Source organism: Syngnathus floridae, chromosome 4 (assembly GCF_059516105.1).
Source record: "Syngnathus floridae isolate MCC-2025c chromosome 4, RoL_Sflo_1.0, whole genome shotgun sequence".
Lineage (NCBI taxonomy): Eukaryota > Metazoa > Chordata > Actinopteri > Syngnathiformes > Syngnathidae > Syngnathus > Syngnathus floridae.
Window position 1 is genome coordinate 16,915,547 of NC_142416.1, and position 22,418 is coordinate 16,937,964.

The 22,418-nt window shown below is 42.3% G+C and overlaps 3 protein-coding genes and 2 long non-coding RNA genes across 8 annotated transcripts; 2 read left to right on the forward strand and 3 right to left on the reverse strand.

Annotated features, from left to right (window-relative positions):
- Nucleotides 1-292: 292 nt before the first annotated feature.
- Nucleotides 293-4,119, reverse strand: LOC148399518 (uncharacterized). Its single transcript, XM_088374583.1, has 5 exons — nucleotides 3,933-4,119; nucleotides 2,109-2,384; nucleotides 1,562-1,810; nucleotides 1,071-1,334; nucleotides 293-836 (listed from the first exon to the last, which is right to left on the reverse strand). The coding sequence occupies exons 1-5, from the start codon at nucleotides 3,988-3,990 to the stop codon at nucleotides 619-621; spliced, it is 1,065 nt and encodes a 354-aa protein (XP_088230709.1). The 5' UTR covers nucleotides 3,991-4,119; the 3' UTR covers nucleotides 293-618.
- LOC148399519 (uncharacterized) lies at nucleotides 3,858-6,732 on the forward strand. 3 transcript variants are annotated; one of them, XR_015858171.1, is made up of 3 exons: nucleotides 3,858-4,690; nucleotides 5,507-5,827; nucleotides 5,898-6,732. It is a non-coding gene; the product is annotated as an uncharacterized LOC148399519 (long non-coding RNA). The 3 variants fall into 3 exon arrangements; XR_015858172.1 differs by having other exon boundaries at nucleotides 3,859-5,214; nucleotides 5,507-5,819; XR_015858170.1 differs by having other exon boundaries at nucleotides 3,861-4,690; nucleotides 5,507-5,819.
- A 63-nt stretch (nucleotides 6,733-6,795) lies between these two features.
- Nucleotides 6,796-11,551, forward strand: LOC148399520 (phosphoribosyl pyrophosphate synthase-associated protein 1-like). 2 transcript variants are annotated; one of them, XM_088374580.1, is made up of 11 exons: nucleotides 6,796-7,311; nucleotides 8,117-8,169; nucleotides 8,237-8,303; nucleotides 8,445-8,617; nucleotides 8,682-8,797; nucleotides 9,236-9,291; nucleotides 9,371-9,516; nucleotides 9,723-9,767; nucleotides 10,429-10,499; nucleotides 10,805-10,951; nucleotides 11,245-11,551. In XM_088374580.1, exons 1-11 carry the CDS (start codon nucleotides 7,148-7,150, stop codon nucleotides 11,401-11,403), a joined length of 1,197 nt encoding a protein of 398 aa, XP_088230706.1. In that variant the 5' UTR covers nucleotides 6,796-7,147; the 3' UTR covers nucleotides 11,404-11,551. The 2 variants fall into 2 exon arrangements, with proteins under 2 accessions (XP_088230706.1, XP_088230707.1); XM_088374581.1 differs by lacking the exon at nucleotides 9,723-9,767 and having other exon boundaries at nucleotides 6,797-7,311.
- On the reverse strand, nucleotides 7,615-8,851 carry LOC148399521 (uncharacterized). The gene is made up of 3 exons (XR_015858173.1): nucleotides 8,423-8,851; nucleotides 8,049-8,340; nucleotides 7,615-7,983 (listed from the first exon to the last, which is right to left on the reverse strand). It is a non-coding gene; the product is annotated as an uncharacterized LOC148399521 (long non-coding RNA).
- Nucleotides 11,552-14,411: 2,860 nt separating the features above from the next.
- rasd4 (rasd family member 4) lies at nucleotides 14,412-15,644 on the reverse strand. Its single transcript, XM_088374214.1, has one exon. The coding sequence runs from the start codon at nucleotides 15,529-15,531 to the stop codon at nucleotides 14,905-14,907; it is 627 nt and encodes a 208-aa protein (XP_088230340.1). The 5' UTR covers nucleotides 15,532-15,644; the 3' UTR covers nucleotides 14,412-14,904.
- Between the last annotated feature and the right edge of the window lie 6,774 nt (nucleotides 15,645-22,418).

A 22,418-nucleotide genomic window follows, 5' to 3' on the forward strand; every position in this document is an offset into this window, starting at 1 on the left:
ACGGCTTTCTTGCACACACCTACCTGATTGCTTGCTTTTGTTCACCGTTTCAAGTAATGCTGAATGAAAACTTCGGAGAACTTGAAATGACATTGGCAGTCTTTTTTCCCTTTGGTCCCACTTAGAAATACAATTACAGCAAAGTCAGTGGTCAAGGCGCAAGACAAATGTTAACCTTTGTTTTGCCAGGATAAAAGTGAAGACAATTTGAAGGAAGATCTGGATTCGCAGAATCGAAATTCAACTTCACCCCTCACCATTTATGAATGAGCTCATTCAGAACAAACAAGGATTGAGTGATCATTTTATTGATTATTGGGGGGGGGGGGGAGAGAACAATAAGCAAAAGAAGCATTATCAATCGAAAGCAAAATGCGCATAGAGTGGCAAACCTAAGCCGAAAATGAATGATTGAATGCGCCGCCAGCGAGTGGCAAAGGTAAGCTTAATCAACGACTAAATACGCCCGCCTAGTGGCAAAACTCAACTAAATGCACCTACAGTGGTAAATGTAAGCTTAATCAATGACTAAATGCGCCTATAGTGGCTAATCAATGGCAGAATGCATGCAGTGGCTGGCGCTCACTTTTTCTGCCTCCACCTTCGGCTTGCTGTCTTCTAGGCGGCCAGCTGAAGCAGCAGATGCACCAGGGTGACCGTCACCAGCAGAGCAGGTGAGTAGGACAGGACGCTGCCGCTCCCGCCGGAGTTGTCGTGCACAACAACTGTGTCAGTGGTACTGCCGCGGCCGCCGCCGCCCGTAGTTGTCGGCTTTTTGGTGGTGCCGCCGCCGCTGCCGCCGCTGCCGCCGCCGCCGCTGCCGCCCTCATTGGTGCCTTTCGGATATGAATGGGAGAATGGCAATTGGAAAAGGTCAGCTGGCAACGTTTGAACTTGCCGCACACTTTTGCGCGCAGCACCGCGAGTGCGCTTTGTAAAGGAAAAAGTGCCGCTGAATGGGCTAGCTTCTTGGTTAGCTTCCACTGCCAATGAAATGCAAAATGGTTCCGGCTCAATCAAAGCTTTTCGGCTCTCATACCACCGAGTGGATTGTGCAACATCAAACTCACCCGGAATGCTGACAGTGAAGGACTCAGTGGTGGATGTGTCGTAGGTGGCCTTGTAGGTTCCCGCATTGGGTGCTGCCAGGGTCTTGAGTATCAGACCTTCATGCTTGTTTCCTTTTTTCTCGTGCCTCTCGAGCTGGCCGTCCACTTTCTCCCAGGTGACAGTACCAGTAGTAACTGATCCTGAGATTCTCAATTTGAGGTTTTCGCCCTGCTTGCCATTGCACGTCACGGTAGATCCCGCATCTCCTCCAAAGCAGTCGGCCACTGCCAGCACAAGAAAAGCAGATGTACATTCTGGTAACACGGGATGGATTGTGAGTGTACATTTAGCAAAATGTTTGGTAATCATTTGGCTAAGGTGCTGTCATGTGCACCTTCTAGTTTTTCTCACTCAAGCCTGCAAATGTGTGTGCGTGCGTGATTGTGCCTATATCAAGAAATGGTGCACAAAAAGCTTTCGTGTGGCAAGCGGCTTTCCTGCAACATCAAACCTTGGACGACAATCTCTTTGTCATTGTTGGTGCCTTTGTACTCTCCCTCGTCGTCGTCGTCCAGTTTCATGATCGTCAGGGCCTTCACTTTGAGTCCACTGTACTTAGCCGCATCTTCTGTAATTGGGCCGTTGTCCTTCTTCCATTCGTATGGGCCGCTGGCATCTGCCGAGTTCAATTCGAGCTCTCCACCCGGCTTGCCCTTGCATGTCACCTTTTCAGACTGTTTGCCGTTGCAGACTGGTACCACTGCCAGCACAAGAAAAGCAGAATCACTCACTCTGAGCAAAGACGGTGGCACTAACTAAGTGGAAAAAGGCGCCGAGATGTTTTGCTATTTTGGTCAAACTTTGGACAAATCAGTTTTTTTCTCCAACTTTTCTCCTGAGCATAAGAGAATTTTGCAAACGCAGTTTCCCTGTGTGGAGTGTGTGCGTGTTGTCCCTGTGCGCGCGCACATTCTAAAAACATGTGTGTGCCCTGTGCGAAGGAAATGGTGCGCAAGAAGCTTTTTTGTGTGGCCAGCGGCTTTCCTGCAACATCTAACCTTGGACCTGGAACTTTTCCTCTGGTGTTGTGCCGGCCGTGTACTCTCCCTCGTCGCCTTCTGCCAGCTTCAGGATCGTCAGTGTTTTCACGTCAGCACTAATAATACGCTTATCAGCTTCGTTCGTAATTTTAATAGTTCCTTTCATCCATTTGGTATTAGTAGCTCCGGTTGAGATTGTCAATATGACTTTTTCGCCCGCCTTGCGCTTGCACGGCACAGTTGAGCCAGCGGTGCCCGTGCAAGTTTCCTCTGTCTGCACCGCTGTCAGCAGCACTAGAAAAGCAGAAGAGGGCAAAGTGTATCATCACTCACTCTGGTCTGGTCTGGTCTGTGTGCAAAGTACACATTTGAGGAAAGACTGTTAAGACGCTATTTGCCCTTTTCATTTCTGAATATTCATTTAGCCATTGTCAATTGTTCTTTACTTTTTTGTTTGCGAGAGAAAAAGATGAAACTGCACTGGCCCCAAACTGTAATCCGCTATTAATAAGAATAAATTCAATTCGCCCTTCTTGTTTGCTTCCATGACTGGTTTGAAATGTTTTGTTTTAAACAAGTTTTCTTTTGAAACAAAGGTTAACATTGTGATCCTCCCACCCCCCTCGGCCCGCGCAACGCCATGTCCCGTTTGTAAATGCTAAATATTCCCTTTGTTATTTGAATTTGAGAACGAAAATCTCAATTTATTCTTTATAGTTTATACCGTTTGCAATTAAAGTTTCTATGAGTGGTGTTAAATGTTTTGTTTGAAATAAACTTTCTCTGAAACCAAGCTGATGTGTTTTATTATATTGAAAAACGTCATGTTCTGTTTGAAAATGTGATGATTTCCTGTTTAAAAAAAGTCCGAATTTATTCTTTATAATGTACACGGTTTGCAGTGAAAGTGGTTTTGAATGTTTTGTTTTAAATAGGCTCTCTTCGAAACCAAGATAACATTTTGTTCATATTCAGAAAATGCCATGTTTTGTTTGAAAATGCAAAATGTGATCCCCTTTGTTGAAAAAAATCTCAATTTTTTTTTCTAACAGTGTATACGGTTTGCAATCAAAGTGGTGTTTTTTTAAATAGGCTTTCTTTGAAACCAAGCTAACATTTTAAACAAAGTCATGATCGGTTTGAAAATGGAAACTGATTACCTTTATTGTTTAAAAAATGTAGACGGCCGATTTGCAATGAAAGTGGTTTTAAATCTTTTGATTTAAATGGACTTTCTTTGAAGCCGAGGCAACACTTGGTGATTAGCTATAGTCCCATGTTCCGTTTGAAAATGTAAAATGTGATTCCCTTTGTTTAAAAAAATAAAATAATCTGAATTTATTCTTAACAGTGGATACCGTTTGCAATGAAAGTTTCCATGAGTGGTTTTGAATGTTTTTTTTTTTTTAAAGGCTTTCTTTGAAATCAAGGTAACGTATTTTGATTAACTATATTAAAAAACCCACCACGTTCAGTTTCAAAATGCAAAATGTGATTCCTTTAACTGTTGGGGAAAACAAGTCTGAATTCATTCTTTTTAGAGTATACCGTTTGCAGAAAAGTTTTTTTTTTTTTAATAAGCTTTCTTTGAAATTAAGGAAACGTGTTATCTCTATTCAAAAAGCGCCACATTCTGTTTAAGAATGCAACACTGATTGCATTGCAACACTAACAAAAATCCAAATGTATTCTTTATCGTGTATAAGTGAAGTGGCAGAGAAAAAGCAAGGCACACACACACACAACAAAAGCGTCGTCTCTCTCCTAAGTCCAGTTTTATTCATGCGCCTAAAGCTTGCGCAAAATGGTTAGCAACATAGCAATTGAATTCAACGCCCTTACCTTGCCCGAATTGCTGGCTGAACACGAGCACCAAGCACAGGAGCTTGGAGAAGTTCATCTTCTTTCGAGGATGACTAGGAAGCGAGGGAGCGTTCGGACCTGCTGGAGCTGCTGCTGGAGCCGCGTGAAGAGGTGCGAGCAGGCCAGTCCACTGAACCAAACGAGCCGTAAGAACTCAGCGAGCGAGCGAGCTATAAAGCGCTCAATCGGCGTCATCTTCAATGGCGCTTGGAAAGTTTGCACATTTGTTGCTCGTTCATTGGCTGCATTTGGGAACTTTATGACGAGTGCGTGCGCGCTACACGTACGCAAAAGCTGCTGCGCAGCCTTACATAACCCCCTTTGTCTTACGCCATACAGCTCCTTTAAGTCTTTACGAAATGTCATAACTGTTGCCTATCCGAGTCACGACGAGCGGCACTTTATGTCCTTTCACAAGTCTTTTCGATTCTTTTCCAACTCCACTGAACAGATACACAGCCGTCTCCTCGACATTCGAGTGCCCCTTATCGCGGTGGCGCCTTTTGTGGCAGTAGTAGGAATCCTCGCTCCCGAAAAGACATCCAACCTAATTAAGAAATAACTAAAAAAAATCCCAATGACGACGATTGTGGAGACACACATAGACCATAAAGGAATGGCACGTCACTGAAATAGCCTCTATGGGTTGGTTCACTTGCGTACCATTGGTGGCATGGCTTGTTTTTCTTTCGTGAGATGTGGACATCTTAAGCCCTCCATCATTTGGACTCGATTGCGTAAGCGATGCGCAGGCCGTTATAATCCTGGAAAACAAAACAAAACAAAATAAATTTTGTGGGGATTCAATACGGTTTTGTTCTTCCCACTGATTTTGAAGCATGATTGTTGTTGACTAAGAGCAGGCTAACTAAAATGGGGAGTAGATAGATGGGGGGGCTGAGAACGGGGTGCTTGGTGACGTCATCAGTGCAAATGAAGAGGCGTCCACGGCACCCGTTTATTTACGCCACTTTGGGTGCAGAATGACGCTCCCTTGTCCATCGTCACACAGAAAGAGGCTTTATACGTGAAAAACATCCAGTAACCGTTATACAATAGCAAATAAAAATGCTCCTAAAAATACATTCCAAATAGAATCGAGAATAGAATTAGCTGGAGCTTTTTACGTAGCATGCAACTGCCAGTTACACCGACAAGATGAATACAACTTATGTTTCATAAATCCTAGGGTCTTGTAAAACGAAACAAACTCTTCAAGAAAACGGAAGAAATGTCGCTTCAAGTTGGAAATGTTATACTTGTGAGAAAAAAAGACATTTCGATTCACTTTCAAAATGTGATATTTGCGTTGAGAAAACGAAACAAAAAAACCTTCAAGGACCAGAAGAGTGTTCACTCAAAAGTCAGCATTCAAACCTTTCCCCAAAAATACTAGATAGGGGCAGACAAGAGAAGGCCAGATACGTAGCATCTCATTTGATGTTTTAGAATGCACTTCTTTGTTTCCGGGGAAACCTGGAATCGAATGCTTTTCTTTTTTAGGACATGAATGACGGTACGTTCTTTTGTTCTTCCGTTCTACACCATCTCAGCCCAGGTGAACTCCACCCGTCGAGGCTGGGCCTCTTCACGTCTTCAGTTGTGTCCCTTTGCGTCATGGGGTGTTTGAGTCACAAGGTAGAGAGATACCCTCGTCCATGGCATCCTCTGGAACGAGGTGCTGGTGTCCTCGTTCCCCCTCCGCTCACTGATGGAGGTTGGTGAGCAGGCTGCAGCGGGTGTTCCGGGCCAGTGGCAGTTCTTTTCGCCTGGATGGCTTTCGACACCTGGTCGTACCTCCCTTGGGAGAGACTCACTTTGCTTCCAGTGAGCCTGGGACTGAGCCTCTGCAAGATCGGGTTGCAGGTTTGTGGGTGAGGGCAGCACATCATACGCGGTGGCTCAAAGTAGGAAGCTGACCCTGCCTGCCCCCATTTCCCACAGGTCTTTCCAGCGGAACCGTCCTCTTTTCCAAAGTCTCCTCCACTGCTCTTGGCACGGCGTCCTGTCGTCGGACGGCGACGACCGCCGGCTTTCGCCGCTCTTTGTCGCAGAGGGGGTCTGTCCCGACCTAGACCCAGACCTCCTCCTCCTCCTCCCTGCCGAATGCCGGGACCCGCTGTTTCAGCGCGCTCACCCCGAGCATTTTGCTGAGGTCCTCCCTGAGCTGCTTGACCTGGCCGCAAACATGGAGGCTGGCATCGTAGCACGTTCCGGGGCTTTTGATCACTTTCTCGTAAATGGTGGCAATCGGTTCACCGTTCATGAAGAACCTTTGGTTTGCATTCCCTCGAAACAAAGCTCCATCTTTTTGGGCCAGGAGAGCGTTGTCCCCATCATGTTGTCACTGTGACAGTCATCACTTGGACCCACAACCTCCGGGAATTTTGGAGAGGCACGTGGCTGCGAATCTCCACTGTGAGGTCGAAACTGGTGAAGGCTCCACTCTCAGGACGTGTCGGCCATCTTTTCGACTTGAAATCAGATGGCGGCGGAAACTAAACAAAACTAAGCAAAAGTATTCGAGATGCTAAAAATGAGAAAACAGTTCAGGATGATGCTTTATTTCTTGATTTGGTATTTATGATTAAAACTCCCCGGCTGTTTTGGTCTTTCCTGTGTAATGTAATAATAACGCAGTTGTTACTTTATTATTTGTCAATGTAACTTTGCGTGTTCAATACAGATATGTATATGTATATGTATATGTGTGTGTATATATATATATATATATATATATATATATTAAAAAGTAAAACCAAATAAAAGTGGAAAAGTGTCGGTCGCGCTTGAAGATGACCTCATGAAAGATTTCAACATGGATTGGTCGATGACGTTTTAGGCACGCCCCCTTCCGTCGCGGTTTGGGCCATCTGCGACGTGGAACGTCTGCGATGCGATGCAGTCGTTGCTGCACAAGTTCTCGATCAGCCAAATCGGATTGTTTTTTCGCACCCAATACACACGACGGTGTGTTGTAACATTCAGACATCTCTCACTTGCGTGGTAGCGATTGAACTTGCTCCCCCGATGTAGTTTAAGCTCAAGTGTGGCACTCGTGAAGAAAAGTTTGCAGGCTTTTGCCTCGCGTGTTTTTGTTTGTTTGGAAACATTCCATCGTAGGATCGTTGTCGTCCTAAGACATTTGAAAGAAACAGAAAAGAGAAAGTGAAGCTTCTGGGGTGTGAAACAACATGCCGATAAGGCGTTTCGGCGGTCACAGGTCTGTGGTCAAACGCTCTGAAACGCCCAAGCTCTCGTATGGTTTCTCCAACATGAACGTGTCAAGAAGTGGATACCGTGTTTTTTCCGCCAACTCCAGCGGCGCCTGTTCCGAGTTAGCCAAGAAAATAACAGAGTAAGTACGCCACGGCGTTTTGTAATCCAGGTGAAGACAAGTTTGATAGGAAATGGGTGGATGGGGGATCATGACCATTCATCCACCATCCCAATCTCGGGATAGCAGGTTTAGGTCTGTGCCCCATTTTCTCTGTTTACCTGTCAGACCTGTCATTCAATTTTTTAAAAAAAAATGTAAATCTCTCGCATACAAGGTGCCCAGGGATGATTCAGGAAGTTTGCAGAGCACAGATTCTGGGCTTGTTTTAACAAATTAAATTGATTATGAAAACCACAGCAGAGAGGGGGGGGGGGGGGGGAAGGTCAGCCCGAAAAGATTTGCTTTCAGGCTGGTGTTCATATTTGGCAGAATCATTTTCCGATGAGCCACGAGTCACCCAATGAATTCAAAAAGTATCCGTCGACGCAATGAAGAAGATGTACTTATGGTCCCTTAGCTCTTACAGCGATAACGTCCTGACTCATCTCACATGACGCTTTGCCTCTCTGCATCGTTTTGCAAAAGTTGAGACTTGCTCACAACGCCGCGTGCCGAATACAAATGCCATTAGAAAAATATCTCAAGACGAACCTTCAATGTTTAGACTCGCTCGGCTGGATTCTTGAACCGGTCTTGTTACATTTGCGTCTTCGGCGGGAGCTTGTGAACAGCTTTAAAATTCGGCCGTACCTAAACAACGGGAGAAAGGTACGTAAGGGCAATCGTGCGCTGCCAAACCAGCCAAACAACCTCACCAAGGAGAAGTTGCCGTTTGTGGAAGCCTGTTATCTGTTGTGGCCTTGAGACTTTGTCTTCTTCTTAGACGCTTGGGTGTAGAGTTGGGCAAGTCGGTGGTCTACCAAGAAGGAAACGCAGGTACGGCCGAGCTCTTTCCAACCGCTCGCTTCCGTTCGGCCGCCACGTTGATTTTGTTTGTGCGCAGAGACCCGAGTGGATGTGAAGGAGTCGGTGCGGGGACAAGACATCTTCATCATCCAGACCATTCCCAGGTGAGATGTGCTCCTAATGCAGACTGAGGGCAATTTTCTGGAAAGTAAAGAAGTCTTGTCACAAGCGTTGATTAGCCCTACACAAAAGACCTGTGGGTTTTTGGTTGCAATTTGATCACCTTGCCGTGTGTCGTTCCGCAGAGACGTCAACACGGCCATCATGGAGCTGCTGATCACGGCGTACGCCCTGAAAACATCCTGCGCCAAGAACATCATCGGGGTCATCCCTTACTTCCCTTACAGCAAGCAGTGCAAGATGAGGAAGAGGGGTTCCATCGTTTGCAAGCTACTCGCCGCCATGTTGGCTAAGGCCGGTACGGGCACTGCGATAATTCTGCGTTTTGGATTCGGTTTGATGCCGTCCTGTTGACGTCGCAGGGCTGACGCACATCATCACCATGGACCTTCATCAGAAGGAAATTCAGGGTTTCTTCAGCTTCCCTGTTGACAACTTGAGAGCTTCGCCCTTCCTCATCCAGTACATCCAAGAAGAGGTGATGCTACTTTATACTCTCGAGCCATCAATGCCGCGGTGACGTATGCTGGCCGGAAGGCCATTCCCCCCCCCCCCCTCCCCTTCCTTTCATTTTTTTGAGTGAGCCACAGCAGATTTTTAGCGACGTTAGCACACGAAGGTAGCGAAGGGTGAGTCTTGATACCGGGTATCGGTATCAACTCGCAATCAGCTGCCCTCTTCCGGTTATTTTTACAAGCGGGAACTGAAAATTAGAATTCCAAAAAGAAAAAAGCTATTAATTACATGCAAAATTATATTCCAAAAATAGAGTAGATTTTCATTTCTCATTTTTGAAGCGGAAATCCCATGACCCTGATATCGGCACTTGACCGATAGATATGAGTACTCGTTGGATGTGATGTGATGTGATATAGCGTGTAAGTTCATCTGTCTGGTCGATTCCCACACCTCACAGATCCCAAACTACAGGAACGCTGTCATTGTGGCAAAATCCCCGTCGGCTGCCAAGAGGTACTCCTTTTTTTGTGTTTTTTGGCTTCTTTGCTGTTTGTACTCGTACGTCACTTTCTTTGCCGCTCGTGTGTCTCAGGGCTCAGTCCTACGCCGAGAGGCTGCGGCTCGATTTGGCCGTCCTGCACGGCGCCGCTCCCAATCTGGAGTCCAACATGGGCGACGGGCCGTGTTCGCCGCCGCCTGCTCGCTCCAGCGCGGGACACACTGGCTTGGAGCTGCCTTGTAAGACGCCCCCTTTGGAAGTTCTGTGATTGTCAACAGTGGCAACCGAGGCCCATTTTACACATTATGTACCGTATTATCTTATTACAAAACTATATATTTATATATATGTAAAATATAAATATATAGATATTTAAAAATCTTATTTTTACCCCCCACCACCCTCATTCTGCATGTCGTTCGCAATGGGCTTTTCGCCAACATAGGCGGCAGCAGGTCTCGTGCGGCCTTCCCTGGGATTGAGCTTCCAAGTAGGAATCAATGACTCCATTTTCCCTTCCCGTTTGTTTCGCTTGCCTGGAATTTTACAGAGGGGTTTATTTTCTTCCTTCTTCGCCTTTTGGCTTAAATTTGGGGTCCGGTTTAATCTAATATCTGAGAATTTCTCTCTCTTTGGACAAAATGGCGTCGAATGGCATGAAGTGGAGTGCAACTGTCGTGCAAATATGTGCCCATCATATTTATTATTGTTCATGATTTTGGGGAGGGGGCTTACTTTTTTTTTTCTTCAAGTCATAAAACCCGCAGTGAGGCTTTGCAAAAGCGCCTGGTTGGTGTGTGCGGGTGAGGGCACTGCAAGTCAGGTGCGGCGCGTTGTCGCTTGGGTCGATGATTATTTGAGATTCCTTCAGTTGTTTGAAGCACAGACACTCTTCATGCTCTCTTTTTGCAGCATAGCAAATCACAAAAATATTTTATTCCAAATAATCATCGACCCCCTTTTTATAACTACTCAGCATATGTTGTTCTGGACGACGGATGAGTGCAAGTTATTTTTCCTGCGCTAATGGATTGTGTTGCGAAAGTCCTTTTGTGGGTTTCACCCCAATTTTTTCTCAGCAAATCTCAGTCCCCGTGATTGGACTTTAATATTTCTCCGTAGCGTAACTTGACCTATTTGTGTCTTTATAGTGATGATGGCTAAGGAGAAGCCACCCATTACTGTCGTCGGAGACGTGGGAGGAAGAATCGCCATCATTGTGGTAAGACCGTAAACTTTTACAGGATTTGCATCGACGTCTTGTACTCCCACAACTTAGCTTTGCCTAAATGTGACTCGCATTACAACATTGTCCACATTGCATAAATGGATTTTTCCTGTTGCAGTACAATTTTATTTATTAATATAATATGTCATTTTTTTCCCCTTTTATTAATTTCGTAGGGTTTTTTTTCAATTTTTTTTTTCTTTTTCATGTGAAACCCATTTATGTAATCAGTACTGGTTGGAGAATCTTAAATAGACCCTTTTGTGAAAACAATGAAGACAACCGTGACTATGCCTTAGGATGACATCATCGACAACGCGGAGGAGTTTGTGGCCGCCGCAGAGATCCTGAAGGAGCGAGGCGCTTACAAGATCTTCATCATGGCCACGCACGGCCTGCTGTCTGCTGAGGCACCCAGACTCATTGAAGAGTCTGCCATTGATGAGGTAAAAAAAAAAAACAGATTTCACCTTAAATCTGCCCTATAAAGAGAACATATAAGAATAAACACATTCATTCCAACTTCCTGAAACTCAGTGGAGCATTTTAAACAAATTTGTCCAAGCACTTCTTAATACCTGTGTGCACTCTGACGTTTAAAAAAAAAAAAAAAAATGGAGATTGTCATGAAACATCACTTAGAGGAAACAAAAAGTAACCTTGCTTACATAGTTTTAAAAAAATAAATATAAAAAGCGTGCTTACTTCAAGATGCTATTTGTCATTGCCACCTCTGTAGGTAGTGGTTACCAACACAGTGCCCCACGAAGTACAGAAGCTGCAGTGCCCAAAGATCAAGACGGTGGACGTGAGCATGATCCTGGCCGAAGCTATCCGCCGAATCCACAACGGGGAGTCCATGGCCTACCTGTTCCGCAACATCGCCCTGGACGACTGAGGCGACGGACAACTGACGACATTCGGTCACCAAGTACGTGTCCCGTGCCAAATAGTGGGAACAGGACTTGATGAATGTTTGCTTTTATGTAGCTACACTATTGCATGGGGATTTTCACCATTTGGTTAATAAAGACATTCCGTTTGTATGACGTGCTATGTTTTTCTATCGTGATTTAAACAGTTAATGGGAAAGGAGCTTTTACCGATGATGTGTGTGTGTGTGTTTTGGTGCGTCTGTAAAGTGATCAAAAACAAGGCTGAGGTTTCATCCCGCAAAAGTATATTTAATATGAATACTGTAAACCATTTGAACATTCACCCTGTGGTTAGTATCTAGGAAAATCAAAGTTAAAATAATGTAAATCTAAAATCCAGTTCAAATTAAATACCACTTGAAGCAAGGAAATGTTTGTTAAGAAATCAGCTTGCCCCCGATACCGCTCGCATTATTACTGGCACACTTTGAGAATCGCTTCTTCAATATATGCGTTTCCAGAATTATGTAAACTACTATTTGTTCAATTTTTGACACGTAGTTTGTGATCAAAAGGGATATTACTTTCCACAGCTCATTAAAAATCTGTTTCTAGGCCGGAAATGAGATTTTTAAAGCAATTCAGTCTCTACAACTTGCATCTCATTGACTATTGAAATTGAAAATTGACGGACAGACTTATCCGTATTCAGGCTGTACAAACGATATGATCAAGCTGAGTTTGTTCCAGGACCTTGAACTTGTTCCAAACGCCTCAGAGCCACTTTACTCAGCTGAGGAGCTTTGACCAAGTCCAAGGGCGAAGACTTAATTACAATCTGACTACGGGGTACTCGAGAGCAAACGGAGCAACGTCTTACTTGAGGCGTAAAACAGGCAGAGGTCCAAGGCTGGCCCGCTCCGAGACGACAAAACACCTGTGAAGCTGAGCGCAGAAGAGCGTTTTAAAAGTGGAGCGAAAGAGGAACTGCGGACCAACGTTTACCAGGCCGTTTCCTCAAAATAAAACAGGAAACTCGCTTGCGTCTATCGCGTGAGCTGGTAGAGTGGGTTCAACATGAGCAGGTCATGGTTAAAGGGGAACATCTGCTTCAGGAACCACTCAACGGTCCCACTTTCAAACCTGTTCAACCACTGAATCGTTTCTTTATTCAAATGACACAATGCTCAACTCTGGTTGTGTTTGAACTTGTCACTTGAATTGGGATGTCACATGAAAATACTTTTCTTAACGTACAAACCTGTCAGATCATCTTTTGGTCGAGGAACAACTTTTGCTAACGTAGGCCAAAATGGACCCCTCACTATAGACCATATTTTTCTAAAGCCTTGATGGATACATACCAGGGGCAGGAAAAATAATGTATAAATATATTTCAAAATATATAACAAAATGCTAAACTGAGCTACAGGGTTTTTTTTTAGGAGGCTTGAGCCCCCCCTTAGGCCTAGTGTAGTGCCGTCCCTGGAACACTTGCACAAAATACCTCTATATAAATTGTACATAAAAATACTCAAAGGTTAAAAAGGAAATAATTTTGTATTATGGGTCCTATTGTCCTTTTTTAAAAGCGGCTTTTGGTCGATAAGGCATCACGTGTACCTAATAATGTGGCCTGTCAATTGTGTGTAATGTGTGTTGTTCACCAACAGATGTCATCCAAAGAAAACATGGTGAAAGACTTGTTTAATAAAACTGAACAATTCGGTATATAGTCAGCTAAATATTTATTAATGTACTTCTTTAAATTGTATTAATTACGTGAGACACTCACATGACTCACAGTTTGAACATTAACACTGAATTTAAAGTAAAAATGTGGGGGAGGGATCATTAAAATAGATTTCACCTAAAAGTTGCATAAAAATGTACATAAATATTGCAAAACAAGCTATAAAAACATTAAAACAACATTCATATGTGTTATTCTAAAAAGTTCAAACGGATTGTACGGCGCCAGTGTTCTTTCGCCTAACACCAGAGGGCGCCCGTGTACCACTAGGAGCGACGCTGGCTTGTGGTATCGGTCGCATACTTTTTAACCCGATCCTCAAGATTTGTGAACGCCCGATAGAAGAGTTTTAGTGTTATGATCCACGATTTCCTGACATTTGTCTAAACTGGGTGGGGAGCGGGTGTCAACATCCTCTTTAGAATCATTTCCTGAGCGTGAGCAATATGAGCCCCTTTAATGGACTCAAATGGCAGTGCCTGCTATTTGTTTTCCAAATATCCATTGACGAATTTGTTTTATTTCACTAATTTGTCTTTGTTTTGTGGGAGCAATATTCTTTGCTAGTGTCGCTAATAAATTTGTTTTCCTAAAGGGACAGTGTTTTTATTTTATTTTATTTTTTAACTCGAGGGAATAGAAATTGGTGGTAGGTTTGCCAAGTGTGGTCTCTTTATTGTGGTCGCTTTGAGGCACTCTATTCTTCAAAATGTGTGCTTCATTTTATTAATTCACCTCTAGATGGCGTTGAAAGATACGCACTGTCCCTTTAAGCATTTGTCTTTCTCACTGTATATGTAATAAAATAAAATGAATTAAACAGAAATTATGTTGCTGTTTATAATCGAAGAGTTGTAGAAGATATCTGCAATATTTAGGATTAGATATAAGAAATTAACAAGTTAAATTATTTTTGATGTATGAGAAAAATAATTATATAAACCATGGATCAAAAAGTGTTTTAAAACAATATTTTGGGGATGCTAAAAAATAATTACTAATAGCAAAAAAGTTTTTTTTTTAAACACATTTTATCATAAAAACCTAAAACTGAAATAAACTACATAACTTGTTTTGGTGATTTGAAAAAAAATAATGTATATAATAAATAATAAAAAAAGTATGTATTCTTATTGGTAAAAAAATCTAAAACACTACTGTTTACTAGTCTTTCAAAATTTTTAAACAATCAAGTGTCTGCATAATAAAGAATGTGAAATACAAAAAAGAAACACAATTTGGTTGTATTTTGAATGAAAACCTTAGTTACCATCCATGTAGAGTCAAACACCATATTTTATTTGCATTTTTTGTTTTTATGATTCATATTTAAACTTACAATACACAATCGTTTCAAATTAACACAACAGCAGAACAATGAGATGAAAAAAAATACACAAAAAACTTCATTAACTAATCAATAAACTTAAAAAAAGCTGTGTATTTACACTGTTAATGTCCTTTTTGAAACATATTACCAAAAAATAATGCACAATTAGAAAAAAGATGTACCTTAATAAAAATTTCACAGATAGGTTACAACATCATGTATATTAAGTACAACAGTTAGACAGCCTTTTAAGTCTTACATTGTTCTCAACGGCAACAAGTACACACCAACCAGCACTACAACAAAGTGTATTTTCATTTTTTTTTTTTAAACCATGAGTCACTTGTGCTGGTGTTCTCCACTTAAGGGTTAAGAAGCCTGGAGGAGAGCGCTCTTCACTTGCCGCCCACTTTTGAACATGTCCTCTTTTCATCTCTGCCATTAGGACAGGATGCAGCTGTTGGTCTTGTTCATGGGGGGCCTGAAGCCGGCGTGTTTGGGGAAGGTCTCCCTGCGTCGACGCAGAGCCGGACTGAGGCGGCTCGGCAGGTTGGCTTGCTGCAGGAGTTCCTTGAAGACCTCCACCACGTTGACGTTGTCCTTGGCCGAAGCCTCCAGGTAGCTGTTGTTCCAGTCCATCTCCACGATGGACAGCACATCATCTTCAGACACCCGCCTCTCTCCCCCGCGGTCAGTCTTGTTGCCCACCACCACAATGGGCGTGTACTTGTCCTCCTTGATCTCCAGGATCTCCTCCCGCAGGCTCTTGACCACCTCCAGAGACTCAGGGTCATCCACGGCGTAGACCAGCGCAAAAGCGTCGCTGTTCTGGATGGAGAGCTTGCGCATGGCCGGGAAAGAGTAGCTGCCGCTGGTGTCCAGGATCTCCACGGTGATCTTGACACCGCCTATGTCGTACTCCCGGCTGTGGAGCTCCTCCACCGTGCGCCGGTGTTTGGCTTCAAACGTGTCTTGCAGGAAGCGGTGGATCAGGGCCGTCTTGCCCACGCCGGCCGCCCCCAGGAAGACAAGTCGCACCTGGGTCTTCTCCTTCACTCCCAGTGACATTTTGGACGCCTGATTGGAAAGAACTGAACGGACGGATGTCACCAACTGTCAGTCAACTTCTCTTTGGTCAGCATAAGATGCTGGCGTCTGCGTTGTGTAGTCTCAGTGAAGATGCACGCCCTCCTTTTATGCTTGTTTTGGAGAGAGAGGGAGTACGCCCTCCCCGCACTCGCAGCCAATTGGCACGCAGAAGCTTGCGGAAAGGCAAACAAAGAAGACAAGGCATGCAAACATTGGACATTCTCGGCAGCAGAGTGTGTGAAAGGTGTCATGCAGTGAGGCAAGCGCAACAAAAAGAAGAGGATGCCTCTGTAATTCTGTCTTTCGCAACCTTTATCGAGTTTCAATAGAAAACCTGTGACTCGGCCTTCCTTTTCTAGGCGACAAATTTCACATCAGCATGAGTTTACAGTTTACGATTGTAAAACAGACTCGAGTGTTTGTGGATAATCTTAATACTTCTAAATGTGCTCCAAAACTTCACAAAAGTATGCAATATTCAATAAATGTGACTTAAATACACTAAAATACACCCTTAAAGTTTGCTAAACTCGAAATACTACTCTTATACTCTCAAAAAGATCCCTTATTTCCTTGGATTCTGAAAATAATGAGTAAAAATATCAATACTACTGCACTGCTGTGATTTAAAATGTAGGTCATGATACTTTTAGCCCTCAGTATTTTTTTTTTTTTTTTAGTGTTACTTGGTGTTATATTAGAAAATAGACGTGGTAAAGTAATGACAATCTCATCTCTGTCCTCACAAAATACGCTCCGGCAATGTGAAATGTGCCTATTGAATGTAGTCGAACACAAAGCTACTATTATTCTGTGGAATGAAAGGAAGTAGGTCCAATTAAATCATCTGACATTTAGTCAAAAGGCAAATTTTTGCTCTTTCTGTCACAATAGGTCGCTGTCATAGATAGACAAACAAAAATATGTGATGAATTGAAGGCGGAAGTTAATAACTTAATTGGCTAACTTCCTGTGGCACACCTGGTCATCGCAAACAGCAAAGTTATGTAAAGGTTGGTTTCGGAGTCACTGTTTTATCGTATATCTGACAAACGTAAGTAAATCTTTGTAATAAGTGTAAGTTGTTCAGATAATGGATAGATGAATGAATAGATTTTATATTCTGTGCAGCCCAACTTGTCGAAACAAAGTGTTTTGATTGTGGCACATAGAGGGCGGCCATTTTGACACTTGCTGTCGACTAATAATGACATCACAATGACATCACAACTGTAATGTTATGTCTCGTCGACAACAAAAGGCAAAATGGCCGCCTCCTCAGATGGATAAACATTGGAATTTGCTGCTTAATATTGTATTCTACAAACACAATGTCAATGAGAGTAGTTTTACACTCTAAATATTACTGTTAAAAATTTTACGACATTGACTTCCCCTAAAAAACTAAACCTCCACAAAGATTTTCTAACAATATATTTTCTTTGCCAGAACTAGTCAAAACAAGGCATGCTGAATAATATTACCTTTATGCCAAAATAATTTGGATGATTTATCAGTTTTTATTAACGGGGAGTCACCATGTTGGACAATATATGCTATTTGATGTTGTTTGCTGTTTTTGTTTTTTTGTCTGTTGCTAGCAGCCTTAATTCAAGATCTGGGCGAGCCTCATATATACTGCCAGCCTCCCACAGCAAAATGCAAAACATATTTGCTATAGCTCCCGATGCCACCCACTAGGCCACACTCCTTATATTTGCATGTTGCACATCTACTACTTTCATTAATTACATCAGATGCTGCCAATTTTTCTTTGGTATTGTCGTTAATGGACATCATTAGTTGGGAACTCCACCCAGCAACAAGCCCATTTTGGATCATATAATACAGGCGTTGCTGCACTTCAATTACGTCCTTGCTGCTTTATTATCTGTGATGTATCGCTTCTGAATGACCCGATAACAAACTGACTTTGCTTCCGTGCACCACTGCGACGCTTCGAGATTTCCTCGGGAACAGAACCCAACGAACCCTGAGGAACACCTCGGTAAGCCTCTCCCCCCTCTCCCCACCCTGTCCCGTAAACGCACGGTAAACGTGCCACGTGATAAACGCTCAAGTGTTTGTATCTCTTCTGTGAACGACTGGGTGACCTTGATTTACACTGGCTGACAGATTAGACAGCTTTCAACACGTGGCTGCTTAAAACTACAAACAAAAGCCCGAAATTCTATACATGAACAATTGAATGAGTGTGTCAGAGCTATTTTACATACAATACACAAAGTCATGCATGTTGGTAGTCACAAAACAAAGCAAGCATGCAAGGTATCCAAAGCACCCAAATATACTGGGTGAAAATAATAATCCCAAAATGCATTGTAGTGCTTCAATTTTAAGTGTCCTATATTTTGCACAATGACTCATGAGCACATTATTTACAATGACTCACTGAAGCAAATGGACAGAGCTCCTACACTACTCCTCATGTTATTTAAAGTAGTGGTCCATAAAATCCGGCCCGTGGACCGATACTGGGCCCCGCGAATGAAAAAACAAAAAAACAAAACAGCACTTCCGGTGTATTTATTAGCTGGGATATTTTATTTTGAAAAGTGACCGGATTCTTCCTGTTCCAACCGTCTATATAGAACCTGACCATGTCAAGTCGCCGTATTAAATCCACGAGCTCGAAAAATCAGCTAAATAAACACGTATTTCTTTGCCTTTAGGAAAAGGAGCTGCAAGCATTTAACACAATGCCCAAAAAGAAAAGTGCATATTACAGACAATACCAGAAGACCCACAGAGATGATTTCCACGCACGATCAGTTTGTGGTGAGTGCCTTCAAAAGTGATTCGTGCAAACAAAAACAATCAGTGCCTTAAGAGTGTCATGCTTGGTGGTTAACTACATTGCTCAGACTAGTCATTTAACATTATTGTGGGGGAAAACCAACAGTTGATTGAACATAAACCTGTCAAGTTTATTTATATAGCCCTAAATCACTTTCCTGACAGGAAGATCTCAGCCTGAACTTTTTGGAGTTTCCTTGACTACTGGCCATTTACCACATGTCCCACTTGGTCTCCCTTCCCAGAATCTTGTGTATTTTATGACGAGGCCATCATGTCCCGCATGCATAATGTCCAGATGGCTCCATGTGCTGGACTGAAACTAACGTTGCCAGCAATGTGCAGACTTGAAACGTCACAATCGGTGTCAAACAGCAAAATGATGTTGCATAGCTTTTCTGCAACTTTATGCAACTCATGATGCATCAGAAATGTATAAATGCTCCCATCATATCAGCCTTATTGATTAGTTTGATATATTTTCTACTGCTTTCTGCTAATTTGCACAGTTTAGGATAAGCATTGATTTAAAGTTGCAACCGCCATGACCAATTTACAGTAAATTTTGCTGTTTGAACACAGTGATGAATTTAGTTCATTTTGTGACCCGCACAATTCAATTTAAATTATCTTTAATAATTCAGTACACTCCTTGGCCACCAGGACCAGTATATTACTTCCGTTAATTAATTTTTTTAACCCACTTGTACTAATACATGTAAATTTGTTTGCAATTGCTGCAGTAATATTGTTTTTTACAGTAGATAATTAATATTTTGTGTCTGCACATGTTTCTACCATTTGTGCTTGAGTACTAGTTATTAAAAAGCTTTGCACTACTGCAATGCTAGTTTTGTTAGCATGTTTTTGATGTTTCGCATTGTGTGTTAGCATTAAGCTAATGAACTTTGCTAAGGCAAAGTTATATGGTTTGGTTAAATATGTATGATGCAATTCACTTTTTTTATTGTTTTGTATTTTCACAGTAAACATCAACAGGGTGTAGCAATGGGGTACCACAATAATCTTCTTTTGTTCTGAAATTTATACTTCAAACATCATGTCAGCTTTACAGATACCTTCTCTACTGTGTATGTGTTGCGTGCTATCAATCATAGTAAAGATCACTAGTTTGACCTGAGGATTAAGTAGACATTTTATTGACCATGATTTGAACTGATACATGAAATATCTAGTTAACTGCTTTCTTTGCCATACTTGCGCCTTTGGGAGTGAGATTTGAATCTAGAAAGTGAGTCTGAATAAGAGTCATTAATTGGATCCTTAATTGCTGACAGAAAGCAGTTACATTTAAAAGGCCCTCCTAAATCAGTGTTACATTTGAGCTAATTGAGACTGGGCCCTTTGTCACACCTTTGTAGCTCCTCTTCTTTTTGGCTCACAAAGCCTGTTGAGCAGGTTGTGGCATTTCAATGATCCGCGAACGTGTGTGTGAGTGCACGTGTCGTCGCTTTTTTTTTTTTTTTTGCCTTGACATGCAAACCCAGACTATATGGTGTCAGTGTATTCGACTAAGAAGACTTTAAAGTGAAGGGCAGTTATATATAATAACATATTATATTATAGATTATTAATATAATATAAATAAAGAACAATTTGACCACTCAAGTCAAAGCACGACATGGCTCACTGTAATATGGTGAATTTAAGCGAGAATCATAATAATGTCTCAGTGGGTCTTTTTGATAATTAATGAAGTAATTAATTAAATAAATAAGTAACTCTAGACAATTAGATGGGTTGTTAACTTGTTACAATTCGTAGTAGTCTGTTGGTATTGTTATTGAAAACTGAGTCTTGCCTTCTGGTCGGATCATCTGCATGCACGCACACACACACACACACACACACACACACACACACACACACACACACACACACACACACACACACACACACACACAAACACACACACTCATGTTAAGGCGTCGCCACGAGATGATGGTGTTCCAATGTGACACATGCCAAATATAAAATATTGCCTCTTGTTGCAAAATCAAGCATCATGGCTCAAGGAATGTGATCTGGTTGTCTGTATTCAACGCAGAGCTACTCATGCAAGAGGGTGCACTGAGAACAAGAACATTTGATGGATTCTTTTTGTTTTTGTTTAGTCTCGCGGTACATCCTGACCTCTTGACTGTCTGCGGTCCTCAGCTCTAAGCGTTCGAAGTCCTTCAGATCACTTCAAGTTGCACATTCTTAGCCTTTAAGGGAAAAAGCATCAAGGTCAGGTTGCTGATGCTTCACTGATTATTTCCAATTGGTTGTGCGCAAGATGTGCAAATTGATTTACGTCAGTCCCTGACATCAGATAATTGGCAAAATTGCTGATGAGTGGTTTCCAAAATGAAAGCAGGTGGGTGGATTTGTTTAAAAAAAACAAAAAAAAAAAACCAAAATAAACCACCCTGATAGCTCTCCCTTTTTCAAATGACTTCAGTTTGACAGGCAAGACCCGTAATGCATTTCCAGTATTACTGCAAACTTTCACTGGCAGGTATGCTGCTTTGGAGCTGGGCCAAACGTTCTTACGAGACTTTTATTTGATCGCGCCAAGGTTGTGGAAACACCATGGTAAACCTTTTGCGTCTGTTATGGCTCATTATTGGCTTATTTTCATTTCGGAGTTTCACAAATTCCTACTTGCAGAGCCACATTTATCCCCTGGAGGAAATCTTTTTACAGTGTGTCTATTTGGTTATAGTCACAGATTAGGGTTGTGCCCTGTGGCCTCTTGCACTCATTTGCTTCTGTAAAATATTTCGTTTTCCATCTAATTTTACAGCTGGTGGTGCGTATGGCTTCCTTTTGTTAAGGCTCTTTTGTTTTGTCACAGTTGGAATGTTTTCTCCCCAACCTGTCATGGTCTGCTACCAAAGACCAGTCAGACGAGTACGTTTTTTTTTTTTTTTTGTGGTTGTGACATATATATAGTTGTGGACATTTGTATTTCAGTATCCTTGTGATGGCTTTAGGATTAGGTCAGACATTAGGTTAAGGTGTTGTTTTAGGGCACGGATAGACAAGTCTAGTTCTCGAAAGATGCTGTCTTGCCTATTATGGTTTCTCTCCGAAGCACATCTGATTCAAAAGATCAGCAAATTCTGTAGATTCTTGAAAATGACCCGGTTTTGACGGTTCAGTTAAATTTACGGTGTAGGGATTATAGATAAGGGTCAGGGGTCGGTTCATTAAGCACAGACTGGAGTTCTGCCCTTAAAGAATGAGAATTATTCTCCCCCCCCCCCCCCTCAAGGTTGAAGTAAAACAAACTGTCGGTCTGCTTTACATTTAAGAGAAGTTAAAGCGAACATACTCCGAGAACAGAACAGGACAACCCAAATGTGTCATGTGAGAGCTTGGATTTTGCGATGTTCAACAAGCATCTACACACACGGACACACACACTTGCGCGTATGCGACACACGACATCTTGCGTCGTCTCGTCGCTGGCGGCGGCGGCGTGTGCATGAATCGCTTCCTTCCTTCTCTCGTCTGTCTCTTACCCAAGCAAAAGAATAAACACTTTTGATAGGATGATAATCCGATAGGGCAAGCTGTGGAGAGCGCCTTTCACGAGGGCTTCCTCCACTTGACATAACAATAGAACGGCATGAAATCATCTAATGTGGGAAAGTCGCCGAATAACATAAGTGAATCACTATATGAAGCTTCAATTTGCATTATGAACCAATTGGTGTTTGGTTTTAAAAACAAATTAGTTTTGACTTTATATAAATACTAGCAATATGGCAGTTCATTAATGAGGTTGCGTGAAAAGATTTTTTTCTGTATTTTCTTTCATTTGTGACATCACTTGTGTCGCAAGTCAGACAAAACTAGTTTTAGCTAGCTTGGATATATTGTTTAATTCTATTTGTGGGAGACTACATTCAATTTAATTGGGGAATGAATCGCTATTGGCAAGAAAAGAGTCTCACAAATGAGTCAGCAAATACTCTTTGTGTTGCTTCTGTGATTGTTTGGTTCTCATGGTGTGGCTAACGCATTTTAATCTGCCGCAA